This window comes from Nannospalax galili, unplaced genomic scaffold (assembly GCF_000622305.1).
Source record: "Nannospalax galili isolate Female #2095 unplaced genomic scaffold, S.galili_v1.0 scaffold1382, whole genome shotgun sequence".
Classification (NCBI taxonomy): domain Eukaryota; kingdom Metazoa; phylum Chordata; class Mammalia; order Rodentia; family Spalacidae; genus Nannospalax; species Nannospalax galili.
In genome coordinates this window covers 279,784-307,332 of record NW_008348397.1, presented here as the reverse complement: position 1 = coordinate 307,332, position 27,549 = coordinate 279,784, and the positions used below count along the sequence as shown (strand labels likewise).

The window sequence follows — 27,549 nt, the reverse complement described above, 5'->3', positions numbered from 1 at the left end:
ATAAATAAATAAATAAATAAAATAAAGAATGGGATCAGCAACTTTGATTCTTTGATTTGCTTGAGAATGTGAAATGGATGGCCATTCTGGAATGCATCAGATAGTTTCTTACTGAACTGATACATTCTTTCCATATGACCCAGCAGTTATACCCAAGGGACTAAAAGCCCAGGTCCACACAGAAAGCTGAACAAAGCTTTATTTTTAATTGCTAAAATAGCAACCAAGCTATCTGCTATGGTTTGGGTGAGTGTGTCTCTCAAGAATTCATGCATTAAAGGCTTGTTTCCAGGTAGCACTCCTGGAAAGTGGTAGAATCTTTAGGAGGTGGGGCCTTGTGGGAACTCCTTAGGGCATTGGGGGCATACCACTGGAAGGGATCATGGGACCCAGGCTATCTCTCTTCCTCTTCCTCTGCATTCTGGCTAAAATGCAAGGTGAGTGGTTTTATGCTCCATGCTCTGGCTATAATTACAATGTGCCACCTCACCAGAGGCCAGAAGCAGCGGAGCCACTGAAGTGTGAGCCAGAACCCTCAGAACCTTGAGCCAAAATAAACTTTTTCTCTTGACAAGCTAATTATCTCAGATACTTCATAACAATGACAGAAAGCTGACTAATACATCCTTCAGTAGATGAATGCATAAAGAAACCATCACACATCCAGGCAATGGGATATTATTCAGTACCTGAAAGAAATGAACTATTAGCCCAGGTATGGTAGCGCATGCCTGAAATCCCAGCCCTCGGGAGGCAGAGGCAGAAGCAGGAGGATCACTGCAAGTTTAAAGCCATCCTGGTCTACATATCAAAATCTTGTTTTAAAAACCAAAGAAATAATTGGGGCTGGAGAGATTGTTCAATGGTTAAGAGCACTGACTGCTCTTGCAGAGGACCTGGGTTCAATTTCCAGCACCCACATGGTGGCTAACAACTACCCCTAACTCCAGTTCCAGGGGAATCTGACACCCTCTTCTGACCTCCACGAGCACTGCGTGACATGCACTTGCACACATGCAAGCAAAACACTCATACACATAAAATAAAAACAAACAAAAATAGAGAAATGAGCTATCAGGTCATGAAAAGACAAGGAGGTAACTAGCTTACACCTGTGACTACTGCTCCATTGTGAGTCCCGCCAAGGCTGCATATTACAAATGTCCACACTAGCTACACGACACTCTGGAAAATGCAAACTACAGAGACAATAAAAGAACGAGTAGTTACAGGCTGTGAAGAGGGAAATGAACAGGGTGACTATGCAGTATCTTTAGGACTGTGCAAATTCTTTGTATGATACTATAATGATGTATACATGCTATTGTATGGCTGTCCACGCACACAGAACATACAGGAGTGAACACTAATGCCACCCATGAACTTTGGTGGGTGACTATGATATTGCGCTGTCTGCTAGATTCTGTGTAGTGCTGGGAATAGAACCCAGGGCCATGCATGTCCTAGGCAAGTGTTCTACCACTGAGCTATAGCCCTCCCTGAGCAACTGGGATGTGATACTATGATCAGTTCTCTGGTCATAACAGAGGTACCATCCTGATACGGGGATGTGGATAATGGGGAAGGTACATGTGGAGAGTCCAGAGGATGTAGAAAATGTCTAGCTTCCTTTCAATTTTGCTGTGAATTTAAAATACCCTAAAAATTAAATCTTAGGGGGGTGGAGGAAAGTACAATAAAGGTAATAAAGTGAATTTAAAGAGAATTTTGTGGCTTTGAATAAATGTATCAGAATACAAGAACAATTGAAACAGATGAAACTTCTCATGAAGCTAAGGAGTAAAGGCCACAGAGAAACCCAAAGAAACAAGAGGAAAGAAAAACTTTTTTTATTTATTATTTTTATTTTATGTGTATAAGTAAGTGTATCGCCTGCATGCATGTGAGTGCACCCATGTTGTGCAATGTCCTTAGAGGTCAGAAGAGGCTGTCGGATCCCCTGGAATTGGAGTTACAGATGGTTGTTAGCCACCATGTGGGTGCTGGGAACTGAACCTGGGTCCTCTGCAAGAACAGCCAGTGCTCTTAACTGCTGAGCCATCTCTCCAGTCCCAAGAAAAATTTTCAAGTAAGCAAAATAAATAAAATTGAAAGTAAAATGACATTTAATACTTTTTGTTGTTTTGAGACAGATTCTCACAATGTAGCCTAGCCTGGCTTCAAACTCCAAGCAATCATCCTGCCTCGGACTCTTCAGTGCCTAGGATTACAGGCATAGCCACTATACCTTACAAAAAGATAGTTAAAATAATAACAATCAAAACCGTTTGTGCTTTGAAAAAATGACATACATAAATCTTTGACAAGTCTGATCAAGAAAAATGAAGTCAAAAATAAGATAGACTTGTGATCTCTGTGAGTTCAAGGCTAGTCTGGTCTTCAAAGTGAGATCCAGGCCAGCTGGGGGAGGCTCTGTCTCAAAAAGTCCAAAAAAAAAAAAAAAACCAAAACAAGAAGAGTCAGCACAGGTAAGAAGAGACTAAAGAGAAAGAAGAAGAAACTCACAGTGAAAGAAGGGCTGGAAAGTGTGTGGAGGAAAAGACTTTAGACACACCAAAAAAAAGTTAGCCAAGTGGAGCCCAGCCTCAGCCTCATGAAAGGTAAGCCAGGCGACCCTGGTGATGAGTCTGGTAGTTTACCCTCAGGAGAGCCCACACAGCCCTGGAAAACTTCAAGTCCAGATTCAGATTTTGGTGAGACAGTGATTCTTCTGGCAATCAGGTTGGTGCGAAGAGAAATCCCATTTTATCACTCTATATGACTCAGAAAACAGTGGGCAGGCCCCATATGGAGAAAAAAGTCTATTGTTTAAATTTAGCTATGTTGGAACTGTAGCTTGGTTGGTAGAGTGCTTGCTTAACATGCACAAAAGCTCTGGAATCAATCCCCTCAGCAATACATAAACCAAGGCTACATAACAAGTTAGAGATCAGCCTGGAATATATGAGCCCTTGTCCCAAAAAACAGGGATGGGGCTGGAGAGATGGTTCAGTGGTTAAAAGCACAACTGTCCATAGCTCCAGTTCCAGCTCTCATCTGGCCTCTGTGGGTGCTGCACACACTCGGTGTACTTTACATACATGCATGAAAAACAAAACATACACATAAAAAGAATGAAAAGATTGGGGCTGGAGAAATGGCTTAGCAGTTAAGAGCACTGGCTACTCTCGCAGAGGAACCAGGTTTGGTTCCCGGCACCTACATGGGGGCTAACAATCATCCGTAACTCCAGTTCCTGGAGATTCAATATCCTCTTCTGGCCTCTGCAGGCATTGTGTGCATGTGGTGCATTTACATACATGCAGGCAAAATACTTAACACATAAAATTAAAATCCAAAATTAAAATTAAAAGAGTTGGATGCTGAGAATCTGTAAAGTGTGGACTCAGCTCAGACATGAAGCACATGATCCCACCATCGGTGGCAGGCACAGATCACAGCGACTGAAAATAACCTTGGAACATGATAGGCCTGAGCCTAAAGGTATGTGGGTTGATCAACCTCTGCTGCTACCTGTCCCCAGTCCTGATGTAGAAGCTGAGAACTCTGAACCTCCAGTGGTTTACTACACACCCACAGCTGCACCCCTCTAGCAGGGAGATTAACACCTAGGAGATCTTGAAAGTATGAAGATAGGTCCTTCGCATGTACAGTGAGTTGCTTCCCACACTCCCAACACACTTGAGAGACACCCCCAGTTAGAACATTTGCCATTCAGGGAGCCTAATCTGGGGAGTTTTCAGAGGGCCAGAGGATCAGCCTGACACACAGACAGCAAAGCGAAGTGTGGCCAACAGAGGCCCTGGTATGAAAAGAAGGGAAGCAACTGAACTAAAGAGAAGCTCTGGAAGACACCGAACACTTGCCCAATATGCACTCAACACCAGTATGAACCACAGGAAAGAGAAGAGTCCACAAGCTCTACGTTGCAGACTTTCCTCTCCAGATCCTAAGTTGAATTTATCTGCCTGTTTGTATCCTCTTTCAGATCACTGATTGTTTTCACAAGTAAGCTTTTGAAATCTTCATCTGGCCTTTACCACATTCAGTATCTTTGAGTTCGGCACCTGAGTGAAGATCTTTTGGAGGAGTTGCCTTGGTTTTTTTAAGTTTCTTGTGTTTCTGTGTCATGCTTTGGGCATCTGTTAGTTTGGCTCTCTTCTGGTTTTATCTGGCAATCTTATCGAGCAGGCTGTTCTATAGGGCTCAAGTCCCCCAGTGCCACTTGAAGAGGAGAAAGCAAGCTACTATAATAGCAGCAATATGAATTGAGAAAAATCAGCGATAGGGATGAAAGAGTCAGCAATTCAATAAAGAATGTGGAAAAATAGAAACTTTGGAATGAAACATTTAATCAAATAAAAAGCACAGCAGAAGCTAGGTGTGGTAGTGCACACCTTTAATCCCAGCACTTGGGAGACAGAGGCAGGTGGAGCTCCATGAGTTCAAGGCCAGCCTGGTCTACATAGTAAGTTCCAGGGCAGCCATGGCCACATAGGGAGACCCTGTCTCAAAACCAAACAAATAAACAAGCAAACAAAAAGTGGAAAGCATCACTGATAGACTCAATCAAGCAAAACAAAGAATGTTAGACATGGCAGACAAGTTTGACAAAATACTATATTAAAACATCACTAGAGAGAAGAGAAAAAAAAAAGGAAAATCTATGGGAATTGGAGAGATGGCTCAGCAGTTAAAAGCACTTGCTGCTCTTGCAGAGGACCCAGGTTCAATTTCCTGCACCCAAATGGCAAGTAATAACTGCCTATAACTTCGGTTCCAGAGGCTCCAACACCCTCTTCTGACTTCCACAGGCATTACATGTATGTGGTACACTTAACATACATGCAGGCAAAGAAGTCATATACATAAAATAGAAATAAATAAAAAAGAATAAACTGGAAAATCTAAAAGAAATAAATCCCTAAACATATATGACCTACCAAAATTAAAGATATAAATAGATTTATAATAAGCAATCTGAAGCAGTAATAAAAAGTTCTCACATCAGAGGGAGGAATGTTAGAGTAGCCAAAAGCCCCATAAAAATAAATAAATCAATCAAAGAAGAAATATATATATATAATAAAAATAAAAAGTATTCCAAACTTAAAAAAAAAAAAAAGTACTCACAAAGAAAACCCCAGGGTTAGAGAAGATTTTCTGCCAAATTCTGCCAAACCTATAAGAAAGAGCTAATACTAATACTTTCAAATTGTTCCCCAAGATAGAAAGGGAAGGAACAGTACTAAATTTATTCTACAAAACCAGTACTCCTCAAGAATACGACAAAAACACAAAACTACAGACCAGCCTCGTAGACACAAAAAGTCTCAATATAATACTTGCAAACTGAACTCAAGAATGTATCAAGAAGATAGTACACTACAACCAATCTGATTTCATCCAGGGGGTTCAAGGATGGTTCAATATATGCAAATAAATAAATATAATACAACACATAAATATACTTAAGGACAAAAATCATATAAATGCAGAGAAGGTCTTTGACAAAGTTCAAGATCCCATGACCAAAACATGAAAGAAACTAAGAACAGAAGGGATATAAACCAACACAATCAAAGATTTGCTTTAAATTTTATGTGTATGTGTGCTTGAGTCTATGTAACCATATGCCGGGTGTGTGCGGGTACCCCTGGAGGTGAGAAGAGGATGTCAGATACCTGGAGCTGGAGGTACAGGTGGTTGTGAGCCACCTAGCATAGGTGCTGGGAACTGAACTCAAGTCCTCCAGAGGAGCGGCAAACATTCTTCATGGTGAGTCACTGCTAAGTTACCTCTCCAGCACCCAATAAAGGCTATCTCTGACAAACATAGATATGTACTAAACTGAAAGCATTTACTCTAAAATCAAGAATGAGATAAGGGTGCTAACTCCCACCATTCCTATTTAATATACTGCTTGAAGCCTTTAGAGCAGCAAGACAAGAGAATGAAATAAAATAAAAGGACTACAAAAAGAAGTCAAAGTATCCCCATTTGCAGATGACATAATCCTATACTTAAAAGTCCCAAAAGACCACCAGAAAACTCTTGGATCTGATGGACACTTATAGTAAATAACAGGATACAAAAATCAATATACAAAAAAAAAAAAAAAATTCCCTGGGCATGGGAGCACACACCTTTAATCCCAACACTCGGGAGGCAGAGGCAATGTCTGTGAGATCAAGGCCAGCCTGGTTCATATGGCAAGTTCCAGGTCAGCTGGAGAACAGGGAGACCCTGTCTCAAAAAAACAAACAAAAGATCAGTCAAAAAAAGAGTGGTACGGGCTAGAGAGATGGCTCAGCAGTTAGAGCACTGGCTGCTCTTGCAGAGAACCTGGGTTCAGTTCCCAGCACTCACATGGTGGCTAACAATCATATATAATTCCAGTTCCAGGGGATCCAGCACCCTCTTCTGACCTCTGCAGGCACTGTAGGACATGGGTGCACTTACATACATGCAGGCAATACACTCATAAGCATATAAAAATAATAATAATTTTTTTTTTTTTGGTCTTTTTGAGACAGGGTCTCCCTGTAGCCCCAGCTGTCCTGGAACTCACTATGTAGACCAGGCTGGCCTTGAACTCACAGAGATCCGCCTGGCTTTGCCTCCCGAGTGCTGGGAGTGTGCCACCATGACCGGCAATGAAAATATTTTTTAAAAAGAGTTGTACAAAGGGGATGAGGGAAATCAATAGGTGAGTGTGATGAACAAGCACACAGCACAGTGACACAGGTATGAAAACACTGTAATGACACCCATTGCTCTGTATGCTAATTAAATTTTTTTTAATTCAGAAGGAAAGTGGGAAATAACTTTAGATATAAAATATAGTCAATATAGTTTTAAAAAGAGACCAAAATTCACATAAAGAAAAAAACTTAAAGACCATTTAATTTACTAAAATTCAAGCTCACCCCAGGTCTGATCATTTCACTGTTTGAAATTTACCCCAACATTCATCAGCCATTACAAATTGCTCTAAAATGTGGGAAAGGTGGGAAAACTGCCAAACACAATTGGGAGTGGGCTTGAAACAGGCATTGCTCTGTTGCCCAGGCTGTCCTCAAACTTGCCATGTAGCTCAGACTGGCTATGAACTGTAGCTCTCCTGCCTCAGCTTCCCAAGTAGTAGAGATTACAGGCCTATGTCCCCAGGCCTGGCTTGGAGATATCTTTGTCACAATTGAGAAAATGGTCTGGCATTGAGGGGTGGAGGCCAGAAACGCTGCCCAGTAACCCCAACACACAGGAGAGCTCCACAATCAAAAGTGCCTGGGCTGGGGTGTGGCCAGAAAAGGACCCAAGGCTGAGAAGAATCAGTGTCACACATTTGCTGAGTAAATGTCTAAATCCCCTGCAGTGGCCTCTGGCTTCCAGCTGACTTGGGAAACAGTCAATCTCGTTGCTAACTTCCACCAAGAAGCTAAACGCCTGGGTCTGCCTTGCTGCTCTGCAGAGGTCTTGTTCATATCTCACTTCCCAATGGAGACCCCTTTCCACTGACTGCCCCAGGCTTCCCTGGTTGACTGGAGCCCCACACAAGAGGAAACCATGATGGCTGAAACCCCCAGGAGTTAATGCTACCCACTAATTCCAATGGTCACTGTCTGGACAGGGCTGGGATAGGCCAGTTCAGCCTCTGCAACCCAATCCCTGCCTGGGTTCTGCAGCTCCTATGGGGAGCCCTTGGACCAAGCAGACTCCACAGGCTTGGGTGGGCCGGTTCAGGGCCTAGGATGTTCCCATGCCCAGGAAGCCAAGAATGGAAGGTTACCAGCTCAGCTGGTTATCAGAAATGAATCCCTAGTTGGAAACCCCAGCCTGTATATCCTTGGTTAGCAATTCATTCATTCGCTGACTCGTTCCCTCAGCAAACGCTGAGTGTTCATCATGTGCACACTAGGCTGGGTACTGAGACTGATGTGTCCCCTGCCCTGCCCAGGGAAGGGATACCTCCTCAGGAATCTGGGGGTGGTAAGGTGACTTGCTTTGGGCCCACTTTCTCCCTGAAGGCTGCTATTCCTGACTCCTCTATTCACCACAGGCCTTAGGCATCCAGCAGCTTCTCCAGAAGCCATAGGGCCAGAGGCCCTCCCTCCTCTTCTTCAATACTCCTGGTACATGCGGGCTAAACCCTTCCAGGCCACATAGAGATTCTGCCATTGCCTAGGAGTCCTAAGGTAGCCAGTGCCGTGCTGGATGGACAAGAGGCCACAACCCTCCCTCCTGTGGCTAAAGCCCTGACCATGGAGTGAAGGAGGAGACCAGCATACAAGGGAATCAACATGGCCAAAGCCCACTGCTGCCTTGATTCTCAGGCCTTGTCAGCTGCCCTTCCCAGAGTGAGCCCTGACCTGGAGGAAGGGGGTACTGGGAAAGGAGCACAAACTTTGGGCAGATGGACCCTGGTTGGAGCCACCAATTTTTAGGTGTGTGACCTTCTTCAAGTCATTGTCTCTGAGCCCTGGTTTCCTCATTTATAAAATGGGGGTGACAGGATCTTGCTTTTCTTCTCTGAGGTGTCTGTGAGGAGGGGAGGGCTCCCATCCTGTGACCAGTAGCCGACTGTATTCCCCCTGGCAGGAGAGGGTTCTGGGTCCACACTTTGTGGCTGTAACAAGATTGGGAAATGGGGCTCTGGGAATTCATAAGATCATCCCTGAGCTTTTCGGGTTGGCTCCAGAAGGTGGAGGCCTCTATCGCCTTCTGCTGGCCACTATGTGTTCTTCATCCTCCCAGGACACTAGTAAGAATCTACCAGAACCCAGGGCTCCTAGACCACCAGGGAGCCAGAGGGTGGTGAACCAGTAGGACACACCAGAGCACCATGCAGGATGCTGTCTCTGCCCCTGGTCCCTGCCCTGCCCCATCTGCACCCCTTAGATGCATGATGGCAGTGTGCCTGCTGAAAGCCGCACGGCTCCCTAGCAGCCACACAGGGCATAGGGGCTGGGCAGAAGCAAAGCCTGGTCCCAGACTTCCAGAACACAAACACATAACAGATGCTTACATGCTGGATCAGTGTCTCCACGATCTTGTAGCGGTCCGGCATGTGTGTCACCATGTCTGTCATGTTGTCCTCAGATGTCCTTACCAACGTCGGTCCAAAGACTAGAGCCAGGTTCCGGGGCTCCATCTGGGTTGTAGAGGAGAAAAGCCCAGGGTCAGTATGCTGAGCATAACTTCTGTGCCTGCCATTCCTTCCTCACCCCAGGTCCCTGACCCCATCTTGAGATGTCCCCAGACTATGGGATGGACATCTCACACGGGCACAAAAGGGCTTGGCAAGTAGAGCACAAACCAGATTTTAGCCTCTCTCATTTCCAGCCTGGCAGCTGAGCAATCCCCAGCCTACACACCCAGGCTGGGGAGCCCTGAGTGGTTAGTATTGGCAATGGGTTTCCTGATGTGGGAAACATGTTGGAGGTTCCAAAGGTATTTTAGAACTAGGAGATATCGTATCCGGCCCCCTCATTTTCTCCACTGCAGAACCAAAAGACAGAAGGAGCTGGATTAGGAAAATGTGATGCTAAGGGATTGGAACTGGATCAGAGCACAGATGTCACCCTGCACAGGGGACTGTAGCTCTGGATGGCCTCAGCAACTCAGGAGCTGGCTCTCTGGGGAGAAAGCACTAGCTTGCTGTGAAGGGAGTGTCAGGATGCAATGACCTTCTGAAGAGGGCAAAACAGCAGGTCTAGGATCCAAACCTGCTGAGGAAGTCCCCCCAGTGCAACCAGTACTTTAGAGACTCTATGAGGGAGTCCCACAAACCTTGTTTTTCTCTGAGTGGTCAGCAATGGTCTTGAGATGACCCACGAGGAATTTGAGCGTTTCATAGTAGTGTCCTGGGAGATCCCGGATCTAGAAAGATGGGAGGAGGACCAAGGGACCATGCAGTGATAGCCTCTCCAATCCAGCCTCCACCACCCCACCCCAAAGGGACACTCACTGCCCCACCCTAGGGATTGGAATCTGCTTTCCAATCCCTTCCTTGGTACAAATGGAGAAACAGGCCACAGTGGAGAAGGACTTTTCCAAGGCCGCAACAGGAGTGGCAATGGATCGCCACTCCTGCCTGATGACCACCCCCTTCCTCACCAGCTTCCGCAGTGTCTTCATCCGCTCTCTTGAGTCTTCAATGCGATTGGCCTCAATGAAGTCGTTGTATTTATCTAGAACACAGGGGAGAGTCTCAGAGATGGGAGTCAGCCCCTTCCCACTCTTGGGAGCTGAGGGTCCCAACCAGGAGGGAAAGGTGTTGCAGGCCAGGGGTGTTCATGTGGGAAGAAGAAACACTGGAGGTTGGTACTGATCCCCAAACAGGGTCCCCATGTCTGCAGGCAAGGACCCCAAGGCTCAGCAGATCAGAAGAAAAAGGAGGGAACTTTCAGATACCCCACCTGTCTCAAGAGTCTCCAATTCCTGAATTTCCCCCAAGAAGTCCTCAGGGAACTTCTATACAGAGGGTGATGAGGGTTCTTGCCTACCTCCTTTGGCCCCTATCCTCCATCAGGCTAGAGTGGGACTCCTCAGTGAGTGGAAGCTCAGCATGACCAGGCCCTTGATTCCAGCACCCCAAAATATAAAACAAGATTCATCCTGATGAGCCATGTACAAGACTACCAAGAATATGGTTTATGTCTGGGAAGATGACTCAGTGGGTAAAGTGCTTGCTGTGTAATCATAGGGATCTGAATTTGGATCCACAGGATCACATAAAAAGCCCAGTGTGGCAGTGTACCCTGTAATCCCGGTGCTGAAGAGAAGACCGGAGAATCCCTGGGGCTCACTGGCCAGCCAGTCTTGGCCATTTGACAAACTCCAGATTCAGTTAAAGACCCTGTCTCAGAAAATAAGGTAGAGAGTGATAGAAGGCATCTCTGGTCTCTGCAGGTGTACAATACACACACCCAAAGAATATAGTTTAAAGGAAGAATGACAGAGAGGCTTTGCTTCCACATCCTGAAGCTCACTAGGCGCTCAACTGGCTCGGTCAGCAAGGCCAGCAGGGCAGTGAGAAGGACCGGAATTTCACTACAGGACAAAGGCCAGTCTGGTCTACATAGCCAGTTCAAGGCCAGCTAGGGTTACAGAGAGCTCCTGTCTCAACAAAACAAAACAAAACCAAACAAAAAACAAAAAAAAAAAAAAAAAAAAAAAAAAAAAAAAAAAAAAAAAAAAAGGAAAACATTGTTATGATCATTAAGACCTAAACATGAGATACACAATCCATTAAAGAATGATAAATAGTTTAGGTGCTTAAAAAAAATATTTTCAGGAGCAGTGAGATGGTTTAGTGCGTAAATATGCTTGTTGCCAAGCCTGATGCTCTGAGTTCAATCCCTGGATCCCACATGGTAGAGGAAAGAAGTGACTCAGAAGATGTCCTCTGACCTCCACATGCTAAGGCTGGTGCTTTCGCTCTTTCTTTCTCTCTCTTTCAACAAATAAATGTAATAAAAAATTTAGATTAAGCCAGGTGTGCAGGTGTGGTAGTGCATACCTTTAATCCTAGCACACACAAAAAAATTTAGATTATTTTCCATTTCTTTTTTTTTTTCTGGTCTTTTTGAGACAGGGTCTCCCTGTAGCCCCAGCTGTCCTGGAACTCACTACGTAGACCAGGCTAGCCTTGAACTCACAGAGATCCGCCTGCCTCTGCCTCCCGAGTGCTGGGATTGAAGGTGTGTGCCACCAGTCCTGGCTATGTACTCTCTTTTTAAAAAATATTTTATTATTTTTATTTTATGTGTTATGAATGTATTTCCTGCTTGTGTGTAAATGTATTCATGTCATGCAATGTCTGCAGAAGTCAGAAGAGCGCCACCACACCTGGTATTTTTCATTTCTAAACTGAAAAATTCAAAGGGAAAGGCAACTGGCTATGGTGGTCACCCTGTCATCCGAGCACCTAGGAGGCTGAGGCAGGATTGCTAGCTTGGGGTACACGGTACAAAGCTAGCCTGAAGTACATAGCAAGACCCTGTTTCAAAAAGGAAAATGAAGGGGAAATGGAAGACAAGAGCAAATATTTGCAAAGACCAACAAAGGGTTAATGTACATAATACAGAAAGAATGTGTTCCCACACATCAATAGCAAAAAAGATGACCGACAGAAATATGGTGTACAATGTGAAGAAGCCATTGTAGAGGAAATGGAAAAAGCCAACAAACTAATGAAGACACATAATCTCCCTAAAAATGAGGGAAATGCAATGAAAATAATGAGGCGCCATCCTCCTACGGAACAGCAAAAGTTTAAAATATTAATAATAAGGCTGAAGCTGTAGCTCAGTAGAGTGCTTACCTAGCACATACAAGGCCCTAGGTTTGATCACCAGCACCATACAAAAAAGAAAAGATTAACAAGCAGGGCATGGTGGGTTGATATATGCCTGTAATCTCAGCTACTTGGGAGACAAAGATGAGAGGAGCAGGCTTCAAAGAAAGTCTGGGCAACTTATTGAGACTTTGTCTGAAAATAAAATATGAGGGCTGGCAAGATGGCTCAGTAGGCGAGGTGCTTGCCTCTAAGCCTGATGACCTGAATTTGATCCCTGGGATCCACATGGTGGAGAGAAGTGACTCCTCCAAGTTGTCCTGACCTCTATATGTGCACATGCATGCCTACTTCTTCTCCATGAAAAATAAATATAATTTTTTTAAAGTAACAACAAAAATGAATAACACTCAGTGCTGAAAAGGACATGGGAAACTCACTCACCTGTGCTTCTAATCCCTGGACTCCTGAGAGTGCAGTCATGCCAGCTCTCACAGATGCTTAGTGAGACACTGATCGAGCACTCCACATCTACCAATCTACCTACAGACTAACCCAGGCATGCAAGGACAAATTTCAAGGAAGGTCACTGTAGGGCTTTAAGGTGATCCAAACACCTACCAGTAGAGGAGCGATTAGAAAAAGCACAGAATTACTCAGACCGCACAAGGCCAACACAGCTGATTGAAAAGAACGAGGCAGAGCTTTTGGTAGCAGTGCAGACAAACTGAAAAATCTCAACCTTGCTATTGTTAAGAACAACTCAACAGTGCAACTGCAGCCTGCTCACACTGGCTCTGCAGATACCTGGACATCCTCTTCCCTACTCCATGTTGGGGACACCATATCAGTGACTTGAAATAAGCTGCAGTGAGAGTATTACACCACAAAAATGGAAAATGGTAACAACCAAGACTTTTTTCTCCTGGAAAGTCAGCTGTTAACACTCACCAGTACCCCACTGAACTTGCCCACCTCTAACCTTGAGTAGGTTCAGATGTCATGTTCACAAGCATGAGGGTCAGGAAGAAAACAACAAAACCAGGGCGGATGTTGTTTACTTGTCATTTTGTTTTTGAGACTGGGTTCTAGCCTGGAACTCTCTGTGTAGCCAAGGATGGTTTAAAATGTGCCATCCTCCTGCCTCTGCCTCATGAGTGCTGGGATTATAGGCATGTGTCACCATACTCAGCTCCAACTGTTAAAAAGCAGCTTAGCCCATGGGCCAGAGCTGAGCTTTGCAGCCAGAAGCTTGGAGTGGAATCCTAGCTGTGCCACTCACAGGCTGGTGACCTTAACAAGTTGCTTTGCCTCTCTAAGACCCTCTGTCTCTGCCTGTAAAGGAGTTTGGTAACAGTTCCTGTTCAGGGAACTGCTGTAGGGAGCAGTGCCAGGCTCACAGTTATATGCTCAGAAAGAGTGGCCGTGAATTCAAGGGAGTGGCCGGGACTTTGCTTCTACTGGCTGCACAGTTGGACAGGCTCAGTGTTACACACACACACACACACACACACACACACACACACACACACACACACACAATTTCTTCTTTGTTTTTAAAAGCACTCAATAAACTGGGTGTGGTGGTATATTTTTAATCCCAGCACCTGGAAGACAGAGGTGAGCAAATCTCTCTGAATCCAGGCCAGACAAGGCTACAAAAATAAAAATAAACCAACGAAACAAAAACACTCAAAATTAAAAGCAATAACCCAAAGAGAGTGAGAGAGCTGCAGGGAGTGGTGGGAAGCAGAGGGTCTAGGGTGTCCCTCTCTCACCTCCCACTTCTGCCCACTACTCACTGTCAGTGAAGAGGGGCTCTGGCAGCTTTCGGAAGAAGGACTTGAGCAGGCTGCTGATCACGTTGAGGTCTTGCCAGCGCTAGGGAGGGGCAGAGGCATCATGACATAGACAGGTCCACCCCAGATGCCCAAGCTCCATGTCTATCCAAGCGCAAGGACCACCCATGGCCAGGTCTCCATATCAGTTCAGAATACATACTTGACTCCAGCTAGCCCTGTGGGCTCAACACTGCCCATCATAAAAAGTACAAGATTTTGTGTGGGCAAGGCACTGTAGGGGCCAGAGGCGAGGGACCAGATACCTCCACTGGATCCACAACTGCCAGGCTCAGCTTCTGCCTCCCAACTTTCCCTATCTAGCTAAGAGTCATCCTTAGACACCACCCTCCTCACCCAAAGTATAAGTGCCCATAGCACAGGACTCGCATGCCTGGCGCCTTCCTGCCCTGGGCCCTCTGCATGTGCTATTCCCTCCTCTGGAACTCTCCTCTTCTGCCCTTCACATTACTGGCTCCGCACCCTGCCTCATGGCTCCAAAGCAGCCACCCCCTGCCACCTCACCACCTTCCAGCTGTTTCTTCCATGGTGCTTGTCTGGATTTGGCCTTATTCTATGCTTTTTTTTTAAAATATTTTATTATTTTTATTTTATGTGTATGAGTGTATTGCCTGCATGTATGTGAGTGCACCTGTGTCGTGCAGTGCCGTGGAGGTCAGAAGACAGCTTTGGATTCCCCTGGAACTGGAGTTAAGGATGGTTCATAGCCACCATGTGGGTGCTGGGCATTAAATCTGAGTCCTCTGCAAGAGCACAGTGCTCTTAACCGCTGGGCCATCTCTCCAGCCCTATTCCCTGCTTTTGTTTCCTTGTCATTGTCTCCTGTGAGTGACAGGAATCCCAACGATCTAAATGAGGTCTGATTTTGTCCCCCAAAGGATATCTGGCAGTAGATGGAGTAATTTTTTATCTTTTTCCATTTTCATATGTGTGCGCATGCACATGCATGTGGAGACCCAATCATCCTTGATTGCTCTTCCTCACTCAATGAGGCAGGGTCTCTTAATCAAACCCAGAGTTCATGGATATGGTTAGCTTTTTAAAAAAATTTTATGTGTGCTGGCGCACGCTTTTAATCCCAGCACTTGGGAGGCAGAGGCAGGTGGATCTCTGTGAGTTCAAGGCCAGCCTGGTCTACATAGTGAGTTCCAGGACAGCTGGGGCTACAGGGAGACCCTGTTTCAAAAAGACCAAAAAAAAAAAAATTTATGTGTATAAATTTTATGTCTGCATATATGGAAGCATACCCATACCATGCAATACCCATGGAGGACAGACAATGGCGTCAGATCCCCTGGAACTGGAGTTACAGACAGTTGTTAGCCGCTATGTGGGTGCTGGGATTCAAATCCAGACCTTCTGCAAGAACAGTCAATGCTCTTAACTGCTGAACCATCTCTCCAGTCTTGCTAGTCAGCTTGCTCTGTGGATCCTATCTCTGTCTTTTGAGGCTAGAATTACAGTGGGCCAGAATGCTCACCTGGCCTTTCTGTGAGTTCTGAGGATCTGAAGTCTGATTCTGACATTGCACAGCAAGTGCTTTAACCACTGAGCCATCTCCCCAGCCCTCTTTCTTTCTTTTTAAAAGTTTATTTATTACTATTGTGTGCATGTGCAGGTGCCATGGCATGTGTGAGGAGGTCAACTCTCTCCTTGCACTGTGGATTCTAGAGCTCGATCTATCATCAGACTTGCACGGCAAGGGTTCTTACCTACTGAATCATCTTGCCAGCCCTGCTACTTTGATTTTTCAGAACTGGGGAGGGGTCACCACTCAAATGAGTATCAGACAGAGGCCAAGGATGATGCTAAATGTAAAAGAATCTCTTCTCTCTCTCTCCCTCCCCCATCCCTCCCAATCAATATATAATTATTTTGCCCAAAATGTCCATTGAGCTAAGGTAAAGTAACTTAGGTCTAATAAAATAACTAGAATGTTCACCTACCCAGGGCTCATGACTATAAGGAAACACAGGCTTTTTTTTTTTTTTGGTCTTTCTGAGACAGGGTCTCCCTGTAGCCCCAGTTGTACTGGAACTCACTGTGTAGGCCAGGCTGGCCTTGAACTCACAGAGATCCGCCTGCCTCTGCCTCCCGAGTGCTGGGATCAAAGGCGTGCACCACCACAGCCAGCAGAAACACAGTCTTATGCACTCCTGGGACCTTGCTCATATGAACTTACAGCAATGGTGTCAGCATGCACAAGACCCATGCAAACTCAATCATACAAAAAAAAAAAAAAATAGCATAGAACTAGGGAAATGGACAGCAGGCTCCAACCTTAGCCGAAGAACTATTGGCAGCTGATTACTGCTGGGTGAGGGAGAGTATATCTTCTTTAAGGAAGTGACTCTAGATAGGCTGACCTATCTGATAGACCACAGTGGATGAACTTGCACTGAGGGATGTCTGGATATACTAACTTGACTTGATAGACCTTAACATATATGACAGAATACATGAAATCCGGTGAGAGGGTGGCTATAGGGGGTGCTGGTAGGGGCGGGATATAAAGATGAATGAAATGCACAAAAATTCAATAAAAAATATACATTAAAAATAGTAAAATAACACCAGGTGTGGTGGTATGAGCCTTTAATCCCAGCTCTTAGGAGTCAGAGGCAGGTGGATCTCTGTGAGATCGAAGCCATCCTGGTTCACATTGTAACTTCCAAGTGGACTGTGACTAGAGAGACCATGTCAAAATACAATCAACAAAAAGACCAAAAAAAAAGCAAAATAAAATAACCAGAATAAACCATCAGGTCATTGCCTCTTCTTTCCACAAGGGGGCACCATCACCCTACACTGTTGAAAAGTCAGGTTTGGCTTCCCTGCAGGGCACTGTTCAGAACTGCCCAGAAAGCGAGGGCACACCCTCAACAGACAATCCATATGCACACTCATCTCAGTAAGCCTCAGTCCAATACCAGGTAGTCCAACAACACTTTGCTCATGAGCATACACACAACACTGACTTCCAGCACACTCCACAGCAATGATACAACGGGCACAGTAATGTCTGTCACCAAACTGCAGAGCCAATACGCTAGGCATGCCTACTCTGGGCCCTGGCTCAGGCCGGCTGCCCCCCTCCAGCTGTGGTCCCTCTTCTCCCTAGCTAAGGTGAGTTGATGGGCTTCACAGCATGCCAGGGGCAGCTGCTCACCTCTCTCCATTCCTTACTGAGGGCTGAATGCCTCTCATCTCTCAGCAGCCAAGTCTAAAGCCTTAGTCCAGTCTCTGGTATCCAGTCTGACACCTTAAGAAGCTTCCCAGCTTCCTAAGAGCCCCCTCCTTCTGCCCTTCTAAGCTTTTGCAGGTCTGCCTCTGTACTGCCTCTTCTCAGATGGCAGCTCCCATGGTCACCCCACTTCCAGACTGTCATGTGATTCCTTAATCTAGGGGCTGAGGACCCCCATGTAGGTGCTTTACCATCACCCCAAATCCAATGGGGCCACAAGCTGACTCATTCTCTCCTTCAGCCTCTCAAGCCACCCTATTCTTTATGTGAGCCAAGGGCAGTACCCCGCTCCCACCAGCCTTCTCCTCTTCTTGCCCCTTTCCTTCCTCTCCTGCAGCTGACTCTGGGTTGCTCCCCTGCTCCCCCTCACCTGGGGCCTGCTGAGGACCCCTGACCAACACTTGTGGCTTCTACCCTCATCTCTATGCTAGGCCTCACACTCCGTAGCTATCTACTAAGCATCAGCACCACCCTTGCTCACACCCTTCTCTCCTTGTACCTTCTCAGTTTAGGACTATCAAAAGTTCTCTACTGTCCATTGGATCAAGGTCAAAGGCTTCAGGAAAGCTATTGCAAGCCCTGGGCTTTACTGTCTCCACTGCCTAATCCAGAAGGTGTGTCCACATTCTGACCAACACTCAAACCTTTCCCTTGAGTTTTGGACAATGTCATCAATCCCCACCTAGACTTCCCACCTGTCCTCCTATGCCTTCAGGTACTCTGGAAGCTGCCCCTGCTCCAGCCCTCAGCAGTCTAGCCTCTCATACACAGACCCTCAGTGACAGAGCATCCTTTTCTCTTGCACATGTACCTCCCAAGGACAAAAAAAAAAAAAACTCCTATGCATCACAGGAGGGTCAATAGTGTATAACTTGTGGTGGCTCACTGGCCAAATTCATGGTTTCCCCAAAATCTTTTTCAGTAGAACCCCGTTGGTCAAGTAAAATCATACATAAAAATCCAAAATGGGCTGGATAGAGATTGCTCAACAGTTAAAGGTACCTGTTGTCAAGCCTGATGACCTGAGTTCAATCCCCAGGACCCACATGGTAGAAGGAGAGAACTGTCCTCACTCCAAATTGTCCTCTGACCTCCACATGCACACCATGGCACATGTGTGACAACCCCAACACACACACACACACACACACACACACACCTGTGACAACCCCAACACACACACACACACACACACTAAATAAATTAAATATATAAATAAAGACAAAAGTAAATTGTGATGGAAATATGGCCAGGTTGGTAGAGTGCCCGCTTAGCATTCAGAGTTTATAAATAAATAAATAAATAAATAAATAAATAAATAAATAAATAAATACACAAATACATAAATAAGAAAAAAATCGACTGGGCGTGGTGGCGCACGCCTTTAATCCCAGCAATGGGGAGGCAGAGGCAGGGGGATCTCTGTAAGTTCAAGGCCAGCCTGGTCTACACAGTGAGTTCCAGGAGAGCTGGGGCTACAGGGAGACCCTGTCTCAAAAAGACCAAAAAAAAAAAAGAAAGAAAAAATCCAAGGTGACAGAGCAAAGCAAGATGACTCTATTTCCATCAACACAGGGAGTCTTGACTTGCATGTAGCTCCTCAAAGCCCCTCTGGGAACCATTTGAGAACTGTGAGGCCTGCTACAAACTCTTTCGTATAGGGGTCAGCCAGGTCTGCAGATTACTCTCAGTTTCTCTAGGACCCACATTCTCTCTTCCCAGCCTTGGTGAATGGCTGCTCTGAGAACATGGCATGTCCCCTTCCTCAGAGCTAAAGCTCCACAGACCTCAGCAGCCCATGGAATCCAGCCAGCATCCCATCCTGCAAAGAGGAGGAGGTAGAGCAGGAGGAGAAGCAGGAAGAGGAGGAGAGCAGCAGCAGCAGTAGTAGCAAAAGGCCTAAAATGTTTACTAGCTGGCCCTCTAGAAAGTTTAATTCCCAGCAAGTGTTCAGAGCCTGTGCCCTCTCTCTCCCTGAAATACCCATATCCGGCTTTGATTGACTAAGTGAACTCTGCCATCCTAAGTGCTCACACAAAACTGCTATCCAGCTGGAGGTGGAGGTGGCACATACCTATAATCTCAGCACTTGGAGGCTGAGGGTAGGAGAAACTTAAGTTAGTGGCCAGCCTGAGCTACACAGTAAGACCCTGTCCCCAAAAAGCCCCCCCAAAAAACAAAACAAAAAAAAAAAAAACACCTGCCTCTGTCTCAGCACCCATCAGGTCACTACATTTCTTTTTGGGTTTGGAGCAATGCCCACTGGGGCTGGCTATTGTGGGCAGGCTCCCTCCTGCCACCTGGCCACTGGTCCAATGACAGGCACATAGTAGGGTACAGTGGACAGAACCTAACATACCAAGGAACTCTCCCAGCAGACCTGACACACCCACCTCATCTTGCAGGTTGATGTCACTGGGCCCACGGTTGAGCTGCTCCTGCAAGCTAGATACCACTGCATTGTTGCCAGGCACCCTGTAAATGCCGGTGGACTCCAGCCCCCGTGCCTCCACAATACGACAGCAGGCAGCCACGATCAGGGGGACACGCTGGGGGCACAGGCAGGGTCGAAGTGTTAAGGATATGGCTGGAGGCAGTAGGAGGCTAATGTGAGGACAGCATAAAGTCCAGAGCTGCTGCCTGGAACCCTGGGGTGATGATGCCCTTACTGCCTCCCTTCTAGGGACCAGAACTCACCTCACCACTGACCTTGAAGGGGCAGGTGGGGCCAAACATCAGTTCAGTAGGGCCCTCTGCAGAACTAGGGGTTTCCCTCTTTGGGCTGGCCACCCAACCATGTACAGGGTGCAGGATTGGTGTTCATTCCTGCAGCTCTGGCTCCCTGCCTTGGCCTTCCATGTACTGCCTGCTCCGAGCAGGGCAGGGACCCACCTGGTTCTCAGTAGCAGGCTGGCACTCCTCCAACCGGATCCCAAATGCCCTAGGGGCAACCTTCTTGTTCTTCTTGATGATGTTGATGCCCCAAGGAGTTTTGGGGGCTGCCACACTATCATCTGGGGTGGACAGTGGTACAGAGAGCCAGGATTAGCTAGGGGAGCCCAGAAGAGTCCCATACATTCAATGCCACATTCATACACTGGGTCACACAGGGACTTCATCAAAGAAGTAGAGAGGTTGGAAATTACATCCCAGAGGAGAAGGGTGAAAGGATGAAGTGCTTAGCCCCCCAGGAAGGAGCTTCATGGCTGTGTAAGGGTTGTTGCCAACCTCAAGGACTGACCTGTGGGGTGGTGATGGGCGCCACTTTTTGGCATGACCAAAGAAGAGTTTTCTTTTTTTCTTTTTTTAAGATTTCTCTTTTTTATATATTTTAATTATTTTTAATTTTTATGTGGATGAGTGTATTGCCTGCATGTGTGCAAGTGTACTTGTGCTGTGCAATGCCCATGGAGGTCAGAAGAGGGCGTCAGATCCCCTGAAACTGGAGTTACAGATGGTTATTAGCCTCCACGTGGGAGCTGGGAACTGAACCCGGGTCCTCTGCAAGAGCTGTCAGTGTTCTTAACTGCTCTTAACTCTCCAGCCCCATTTTTTAAAGATTTCTTTAAAAATATTTGTATGTCATTCAATTTTATGTCTTATAGGTTTTATACTGAGTACAACTCAGAAAATCATTCTAGAAAACTGTTGCATTTTAGAAAATTGTTACGGAATATGTTAAAGCTGTAATGAAATGCTTCTTCTAATCATATGGTTATTAAATTTTTAAAAAAAGAAAGAAAAAAGAAAAGAAAAGATGTGTATGTCAAAAATTATCAAGGAGGAAATGGGGGAAAGGGGGACACTAAATGGGAAGGGTAGGGAGGAAGGATAAGACAAGGAGAGAAGGAGGAGACATAAACAGTGCCTAGCTAGTATAAAAAAAACAGAGGGAGGGCAGGCATGGTGGCTCACGCCTGTAGTCCCAGCACTCGGGAGGCAGAGGCAGGCAGATCTCTGTGAGTTCAAGGGCAGTTCGGTCTACATAGGGAGTTCCAGGTCAGGTGGGGCTATAGGAAGACCTTGTTTCAAAAAGACCAAAAAAAAAAAAAAAAAAAACCCAAAAACAAACCCCAGAGGGAATTGTATTAGTCCAAAAACCTACTGAAAAATTACACTTACACATACAACATCTCTAATCTTTACATGAGTGTGTGAGTATAGGTGAAGATTACATAACAAGAAATAGTGCCAGGCAGGAGAAACCTTCCTTTGAGTTGTGGCTAGGTTAGTCTAAGAGACTCCCAAAATTACACACGTTATTGCCACAGTCCTTGATTGTCTCCCAGAACTTGATGGTAAGACCCTATTGCTGAAGACAGGACATACTTTGGACACAGGATTTGGAGCAATGGAGCTGGAATTGACCTAGAAGCCACCTCCGCTGAAGGCTAGTTCTCATAGCTTAGGAGAGCACTATGCAAGCTGCTAAGGGACAACATCAATTGATGGTCCAACCCAGCTTCAAGGCCTAAAAACCATATCAATGACCAGCACAGCAAATGATATTGGTGCAGTAGTGGCACTTTTATCTTGGGGGTAATCAATAGGTACCTAATTGGACTTAAAGCCCACTCAGTGGGAGGAAACTCATATCTGGTACTGTAAACCTAGCCAAATACACATAGCCAGAGAGATCATAGATCCTAGAGAAAACCCCAAAGCTCTCATATCCCAGTACAAATATAATTTCTAACTATATGCAAAATATGGATCCTTACATGTCCAGACAAGTATCCCAGTCATCACCCATCAAAGTAGCTTCTTTTTCAACAGACAAAGACTATTACAGAGTTACACCATTGGTCACACACAGAGATTTTCTGTGAATTGCCCAAACCTAAGTGGCACATCTAGGATGCAACCTCTACACCTAAGACTCAGGGAACATAGAATAAGGGATGAAGAGAACACTGATGCATCTTTCAATTATCATCAATGAAGCTCCCTCATACAACAGAGGGCCAGGAACACAAAAGGCCACAAATGGCCAAAACACAGAGAATAAGAGTTGGCCGAGTGTGGGTCCTTGGACAGGATTCCTATACTGAGGTCCACCCACTCAAGGCTCAGGGACCATTGCAGAAGAGGGGGTGGAAAGATTGTATGGCCCAGGGATGAAGTGTATGACCACATGGAAATAGTTCTACATGGACATAGGCACCTGGGACCCTTCTCATACAAACCTACAGCAATGATGTCAAAATGTACAAGACCCATGCAAACTTAGGCAGACAAAAACCCAGCACAGAACTGTGGAAATGAACAGCAAGCCCCAATCTTAGTCAAAGAATTTTTGGCAACTGATTACTTCTGGGTGAGGAAGAGCTAATCTTCTTGGAAGGAGAGCCTCTGGATAGGCTGAGTAAATCCCAGTGGATGAACTTGCAGCGAGGGAAATCTTGGGACACTAACTGTACATAATAGGCCTTAATACAAATGACAGACTGTATGAACTCCAGTAGGGGGGTGGGCTATGGAAGGGTGCCAAAGGGGAGGGGGAAGAGGGTATAAAGATGATTTTATGTATGAAATACACAAAAAAAATCAATAAAAAATATGTGTATGCTGTGGATGGGTGGGTATGTATATATGAGTACAAATGCCTACAGAGGCCAGAGGTGTCCCTAGAGCTGGAGTTACAGGCCATTGTGAGTCATTTGACATGGGAGCTAGGAACTAACGGAAGAATAGCAAGTGTTTTTAACCACTAAGCCATCTCTCCAGCTGAGGAAGCACTTTCTAATAGCGCAAAGTGTGTAAAGATGGGGGCTGCCCCCAGACTGAGCCTCTCATCACAAAGGGCTACAAGCAGAGACCAGAGGGTTATCCAATAAGGATGTCATAGAGGGGAAGTAGGATCCAGAAACCTAAAAGTCCTGAAACCCTGAGACTCCAGACCTTTGTAGGCTAACATGAACATACAGAGTAACCCTGGGTACACACAGGCAGGCACACAGCCCAGCACAAGCATACACTGTACACATGGCCCTCCTACCCTTGCTCCCTGCAGGCTGGTCCTGAATCCTGAGGCCACGGGCTGCACTCTGCTTGAGGAACTCAGACTTGAGGCCCCCCAGGCCCCGAGAGCCTTTTGGGGAGGAATCAGCTTTAGGCCCAGAGCTATGGCTGCAGAGAGGAAAAAGGGAAGAGGAGGGGTCTTCATCTGGGGTAGTCCAGCATGCCAGCCTCCCTGGCTTCCATGTCCTCCCTCCGCAGTTAATTCCCCCAGGCATGTCTGGGGACTGGAGACCCTCAAGTAGGATGGTCTCTGCCTGGGTACTCCAACCCCTTAGGATCCCCACCCTACCATAGGCTACTCCAGGACAGCAGGGCCTTACCTCACTTTGCGGTAATCATTAAGCTTCTTGCTGATCAGAGCTTGGTTGGCACAGCCGGGGTCCTGCAACAGGAGGAAAGAAGAGCCACATCAGTACGCACAGCCCACTTTACCAGGGCTCTTCCCTGGCCCGGGCCTTAGCCTTGTCTCCATCCACCAGGTGGACAGTATAGACCCTGGATGGATAAAGGCCAAGGCTAGACTCCCTGGGCTGCTGTGTGACTTTGGGTAAGCCACCTAACATCTCTGAGCCTCAGTCACCTCAGAAATAAGCATGGGGTGGGGATGGAGGCTAGACAAAGCAACATCAGGGTTGTGATTCAGAACTATGCATGTAGCACTCATCCTAATCCTGGGAGGCACAGAGGGCGCATCCATGACAGGCGACTGCTGCAATAAGTTGACAGCCACGCAACCAAGTATGTCCCTCCCTGCAGTGAGAAGATGCTGTCCTCAGGAAGGTGGGGCCCCACCAGTGAAAGGGCTTGTCCCCATCTAGGTTTGAGATCCAGGGGCTATAAATGAACGAGACAATGTCTCTCTCCAGGTACCACCTGGACTGAGCCCAGCCACACTGCCCTCTGGGCAGACACCAGCCTCCAAGCCCAGGCCCCCACCTAACTGCGGAGGTGTGTCAAATGACCTTTGTGCAGGTTTGGCCAAGAGGACAGTGCAGGGACCCAGTCCTCCCTCTCTGGAGACACCAGGAGGGATGCCATTGTTTTCAGTTCTCCCCAGGCCCTTGCCAAATCGCTCGGCTCAGCCCCTGCCCATCTGCTGCCAAAGACCAAGCCTCTAACCTCTGATCAAAGCCAGTGTTTCTTTCCCTGACTCAGGACAGTATTGACACAGCTCTGAGAAGGGGCAGCTCACTGGCCACCCTGCTCCTGCCAGCTCACCTCTCTGGGCCAGGGCCTGCCTGAGGCGGTCCCAACAAAAACAGTAATTACAATCATTAATGCGGCTGTTATTGTTCCTGCTAGCCACTGAACCCAGAGGATGCTAGCTGCCCTGGAGCCACTGTGTATGTGTCTGTCCTCACACCCAAACCCTGGTGGGCAGTTGCAAGGTGAACTCTCAAGAGCTCTGTTTTTTAGGAGAGTGAGTGAGGCTCAGAGCGGGCACTGGGTCACAGCAGCTAGAGGCAGCCCCACCCTGCTCTGTCCTGCCCTGTCCTGCCCTGGTGGCCTGCTGGGCACAGGCTCGGGCCTCACCTCGCCCTCGGCCCTGCTGTTCTCCCGGATCGCTCTGATCCAGCCCAGCATGTCATCCCGGTCCTCAGCCTGAAAGAGATATTCACAGAAGTCAGCGGTGGTCAGCCGGAACACGTGCCTCCTCTTGGTCTCGCTGTAGGAGATGTCCACCAGGCAGGAGCCGATGCAGACGGGCGCCGCCTCGTCCTCACCTGCGCCGACCGCCGCAGCCCCCGCCGCCGGCCCGGGCTCCCGCCGCTCCTTGCTCAGCGAGAGCGAGCGCGCCCGCAGCGCGGCGTACACCCGCTTCCACTGGCGCAGGCCGCCGCCCGCTTTCTGCAGGGAGACACGGAGTGGGAGACACAGTGCAGAGGTGAGAGTCAGGCCTGCCAAGGGCCCGACCTGAGGCTAAGAAGCAGCAGGCCATAGACAGCAGTGGAGACAGATCCCAGCCCACCCTACTACCCGGCATTCTCCTGGGCAACCTCCTGTCCACAGCCCACCGGCTCACTCGCCCAGACTTCTCTACCTATTACTCAACCCCCTAAAGGCCACCAACCTCCTCCCACTCTAAATGCCGGCATTGCCATGCAGGCACAGGAGAAGGCACACAAGCCCGGGTCAGCACAGTGCCCCTTACATGAAATTCTCACCAAGCTATTCACAGTGCACAGTAGCCCCCATGTCCTGCCCTCCTCGACAAAGCTGTGCTGCCAAGGGCTGCCAACACTCTTAGGGAGCTACTCTCCCCAGTTCCTTGCCTCTCACTGAAGACTCCACTTGGCATCCCCTGTCTAGAAGCCAATCTCAGGGTCATCCAGAAGCATCACGTGGCCAGAGCCAATAGCTGCTTCTCACCCTTCCCTGCATCTGACACCACCAGCCTTCCCTCCCAATGCCTCTGGACATCTAGGCCCATTGTTGTGGGGTTCCTCCCACTCCCTCTGACTCTCTTGGGCCCCTTTATTGCCCTCTGCCCATCCTCTACACCTAGGGTAAACTGATGTTTGGAAACATTTGTCTGGAGACATGGTGGGAGGGGTTTAGGCAGTAGAGGCCTAGGACAGCACCCCATAAGACAGAATCAGCCCTGGCCCAACAGGCAACAAGGAAGGAGACTTGCCCATCAGAATAAGGCCCCCAGGGCCTTGTCCTGGGCTCTCCTGCAGGACACCACCCACACCTGTGGCTTTAAACATCTGCTGATGGCAACTCCCAAACGTACAGTTCCAGCCTGCTTTAGGCTGCAGCCCAATCTGGAATGACTCAAGGCTTGCTCAGCACTTCTGAATGTTCCACAGGCAGAGTATGGGACTCTGCCCTCAAACCTGTTCTCCACCATCCCAACTGCCTTCTTTAGCTCAGTCAATCCGCCCAGTTGCGGGGAAACCTGGGAGTTGCCCTTGCCATGCAGCTCATCAGCAGTCACAACTGTTTCCACCTGAGCTGCTGCCATCCTGTCTACCTCATTAACACCTCACCTGGACAACAGCATTGACCTTCCCAGGCCCCCTTGCCTCAGTCTCTCTAGCCAATAGTTTCACTGTCAGTTCTAAAGATGAAGGAGAGCTTACCTCTCCCTTGCTCACACATTCCCTTCTCACAGAGCCCAGAGCCCGTGAACCAAAATGAAGTCCTGCCTTGGTCCTCTTCAAACTCATATCCCTCCTTCCTCACTCTGTCAAGTTCCTGGGCCTTTGCCTGGCAATGATTGGGCCACAGCTTTCCTTTCTCAGGATCTATGCACTCACTGTTCCTTCTCCTGGGGTTCCTCTCCTCCTCCTGCCTCCCCTCCCCCTATTTTTGGTCTTTTTTTGAGACAGGGTCTCCTTGTAGCCCCAGCTGTCCTGGAACTCACTATGTAGACCAGGCTGGCCTTGAACTCACAGAGATCCACCTGCCTCTGCCTCCCAAGTGCTGGGATTAAAGGCGTGGGCCACCACGCCCGGCTCCTTTTCCCCCTTTTTAAAAATTTATTTAAGAGTTGTGTGTGTGCATGTTCCACAGCACGTATATAGAAGTCAGAGGACAACCTGTGGAAGCCAGTTCTCTCCTTTCATCATGTGGGTCCCAGGGACTGAACTCAGGTCATCAGGTTCAGCAGCAAGCACCCTTACTTGCCAAGTAATGTAGCCAACCCTCTCCCTGTTTTCTTCTTTGGTGGACTGAGGAATCAAATCCAGGGCCTATGTACGCCAGGAGAGCCCTCTACCACTGAGCTAGATTGTGCAGCTCTTGTTTTTTATTTATTAATTTTTTAAAAGTTGTATTTATTATTTTTATTTTATGTGTACGTGTGTATTGCCTGCATGTAGGTAAATGCACCCATGTTGTGCAATGCTCACAGAGGTCAGAAGAGGCTGTTGGATCCCCTGGGAGTTACGGACAGTTGTTAGCTGCCATGTGGGTGCTGGGATTCAAACCCAGGTCTTCTGTAAGAACAACCAGTGTTCTTAACCACTGAGCCATCTCTCCAGCCCTATTTATTAATTTTTATTTTATGTGTATGAATGTTATGCCCAGATAAGTGCACCTGTCTCCTACAGTGCCTGGGGAGGACAGAAGAAGGCGTCGGAACTTCTGGAACTGGAGTT

General features: G+C 47.2%; 1 protein-coding gene across 7 annotated transcripts in view; it reads right to left on the bottom strand.

Annotated features, from left to right (window-relative positions):
* The window catches only part of Arhgap23 (Rho GTPase activating protein 23), a 104,050-nt gene that overhangs the window by 13,794 nt on the left and 62,707 nt on the right, over nucleotides 1–27,549 (bottom strand). For all 7 annotated transcript variants that reach the window (XM_029569441.1, XM_029569439.1, XM_029569440.1 and 4 more), the window contains 9 exons: nucleotides 24,977–25,291; nucleotides 23,764–23,825; nucleotides 23,421–23,551; nucleotides 20,315–20,436; nucleotides 19,816–19,971; nucleotides 14,122–14,200; nucleotides 10,138–10,211; nucleotides 9,811–9,900; nucleotides 9,047–9,172 (listed from right to left, as the gene is read on the bottom strand). In XM_029569441.1, coding sequence (XP_029425301.1) covers nucleotides 9,047–9,172; nucleotides 9,811–9,900; nucleotides 10,138–10,211; nucleotides 14,122–14,200; nucleotides 19,816–19,971; nucleotides 20,315–20,436; nucleotides 23,421–23,551; nucleotides 23,764–23,825; nucleotides 24,977–25,291 — 1,155 coding nt within the window. The remainder of the gene's footprint in view (nucleotides 1–9,046; nucleotides 9,173–9,810; nucleotides 9,901–10,137; nucleotides 10,212–14,121; nucleotides 14,201–19,815; nucleotides 19,972–20,314; nucleotides 20,437–23,420; nucleotides 23,552–23,763; nucleotides 23,826–24,976; nucleotides 25,292–27,549) is intronic.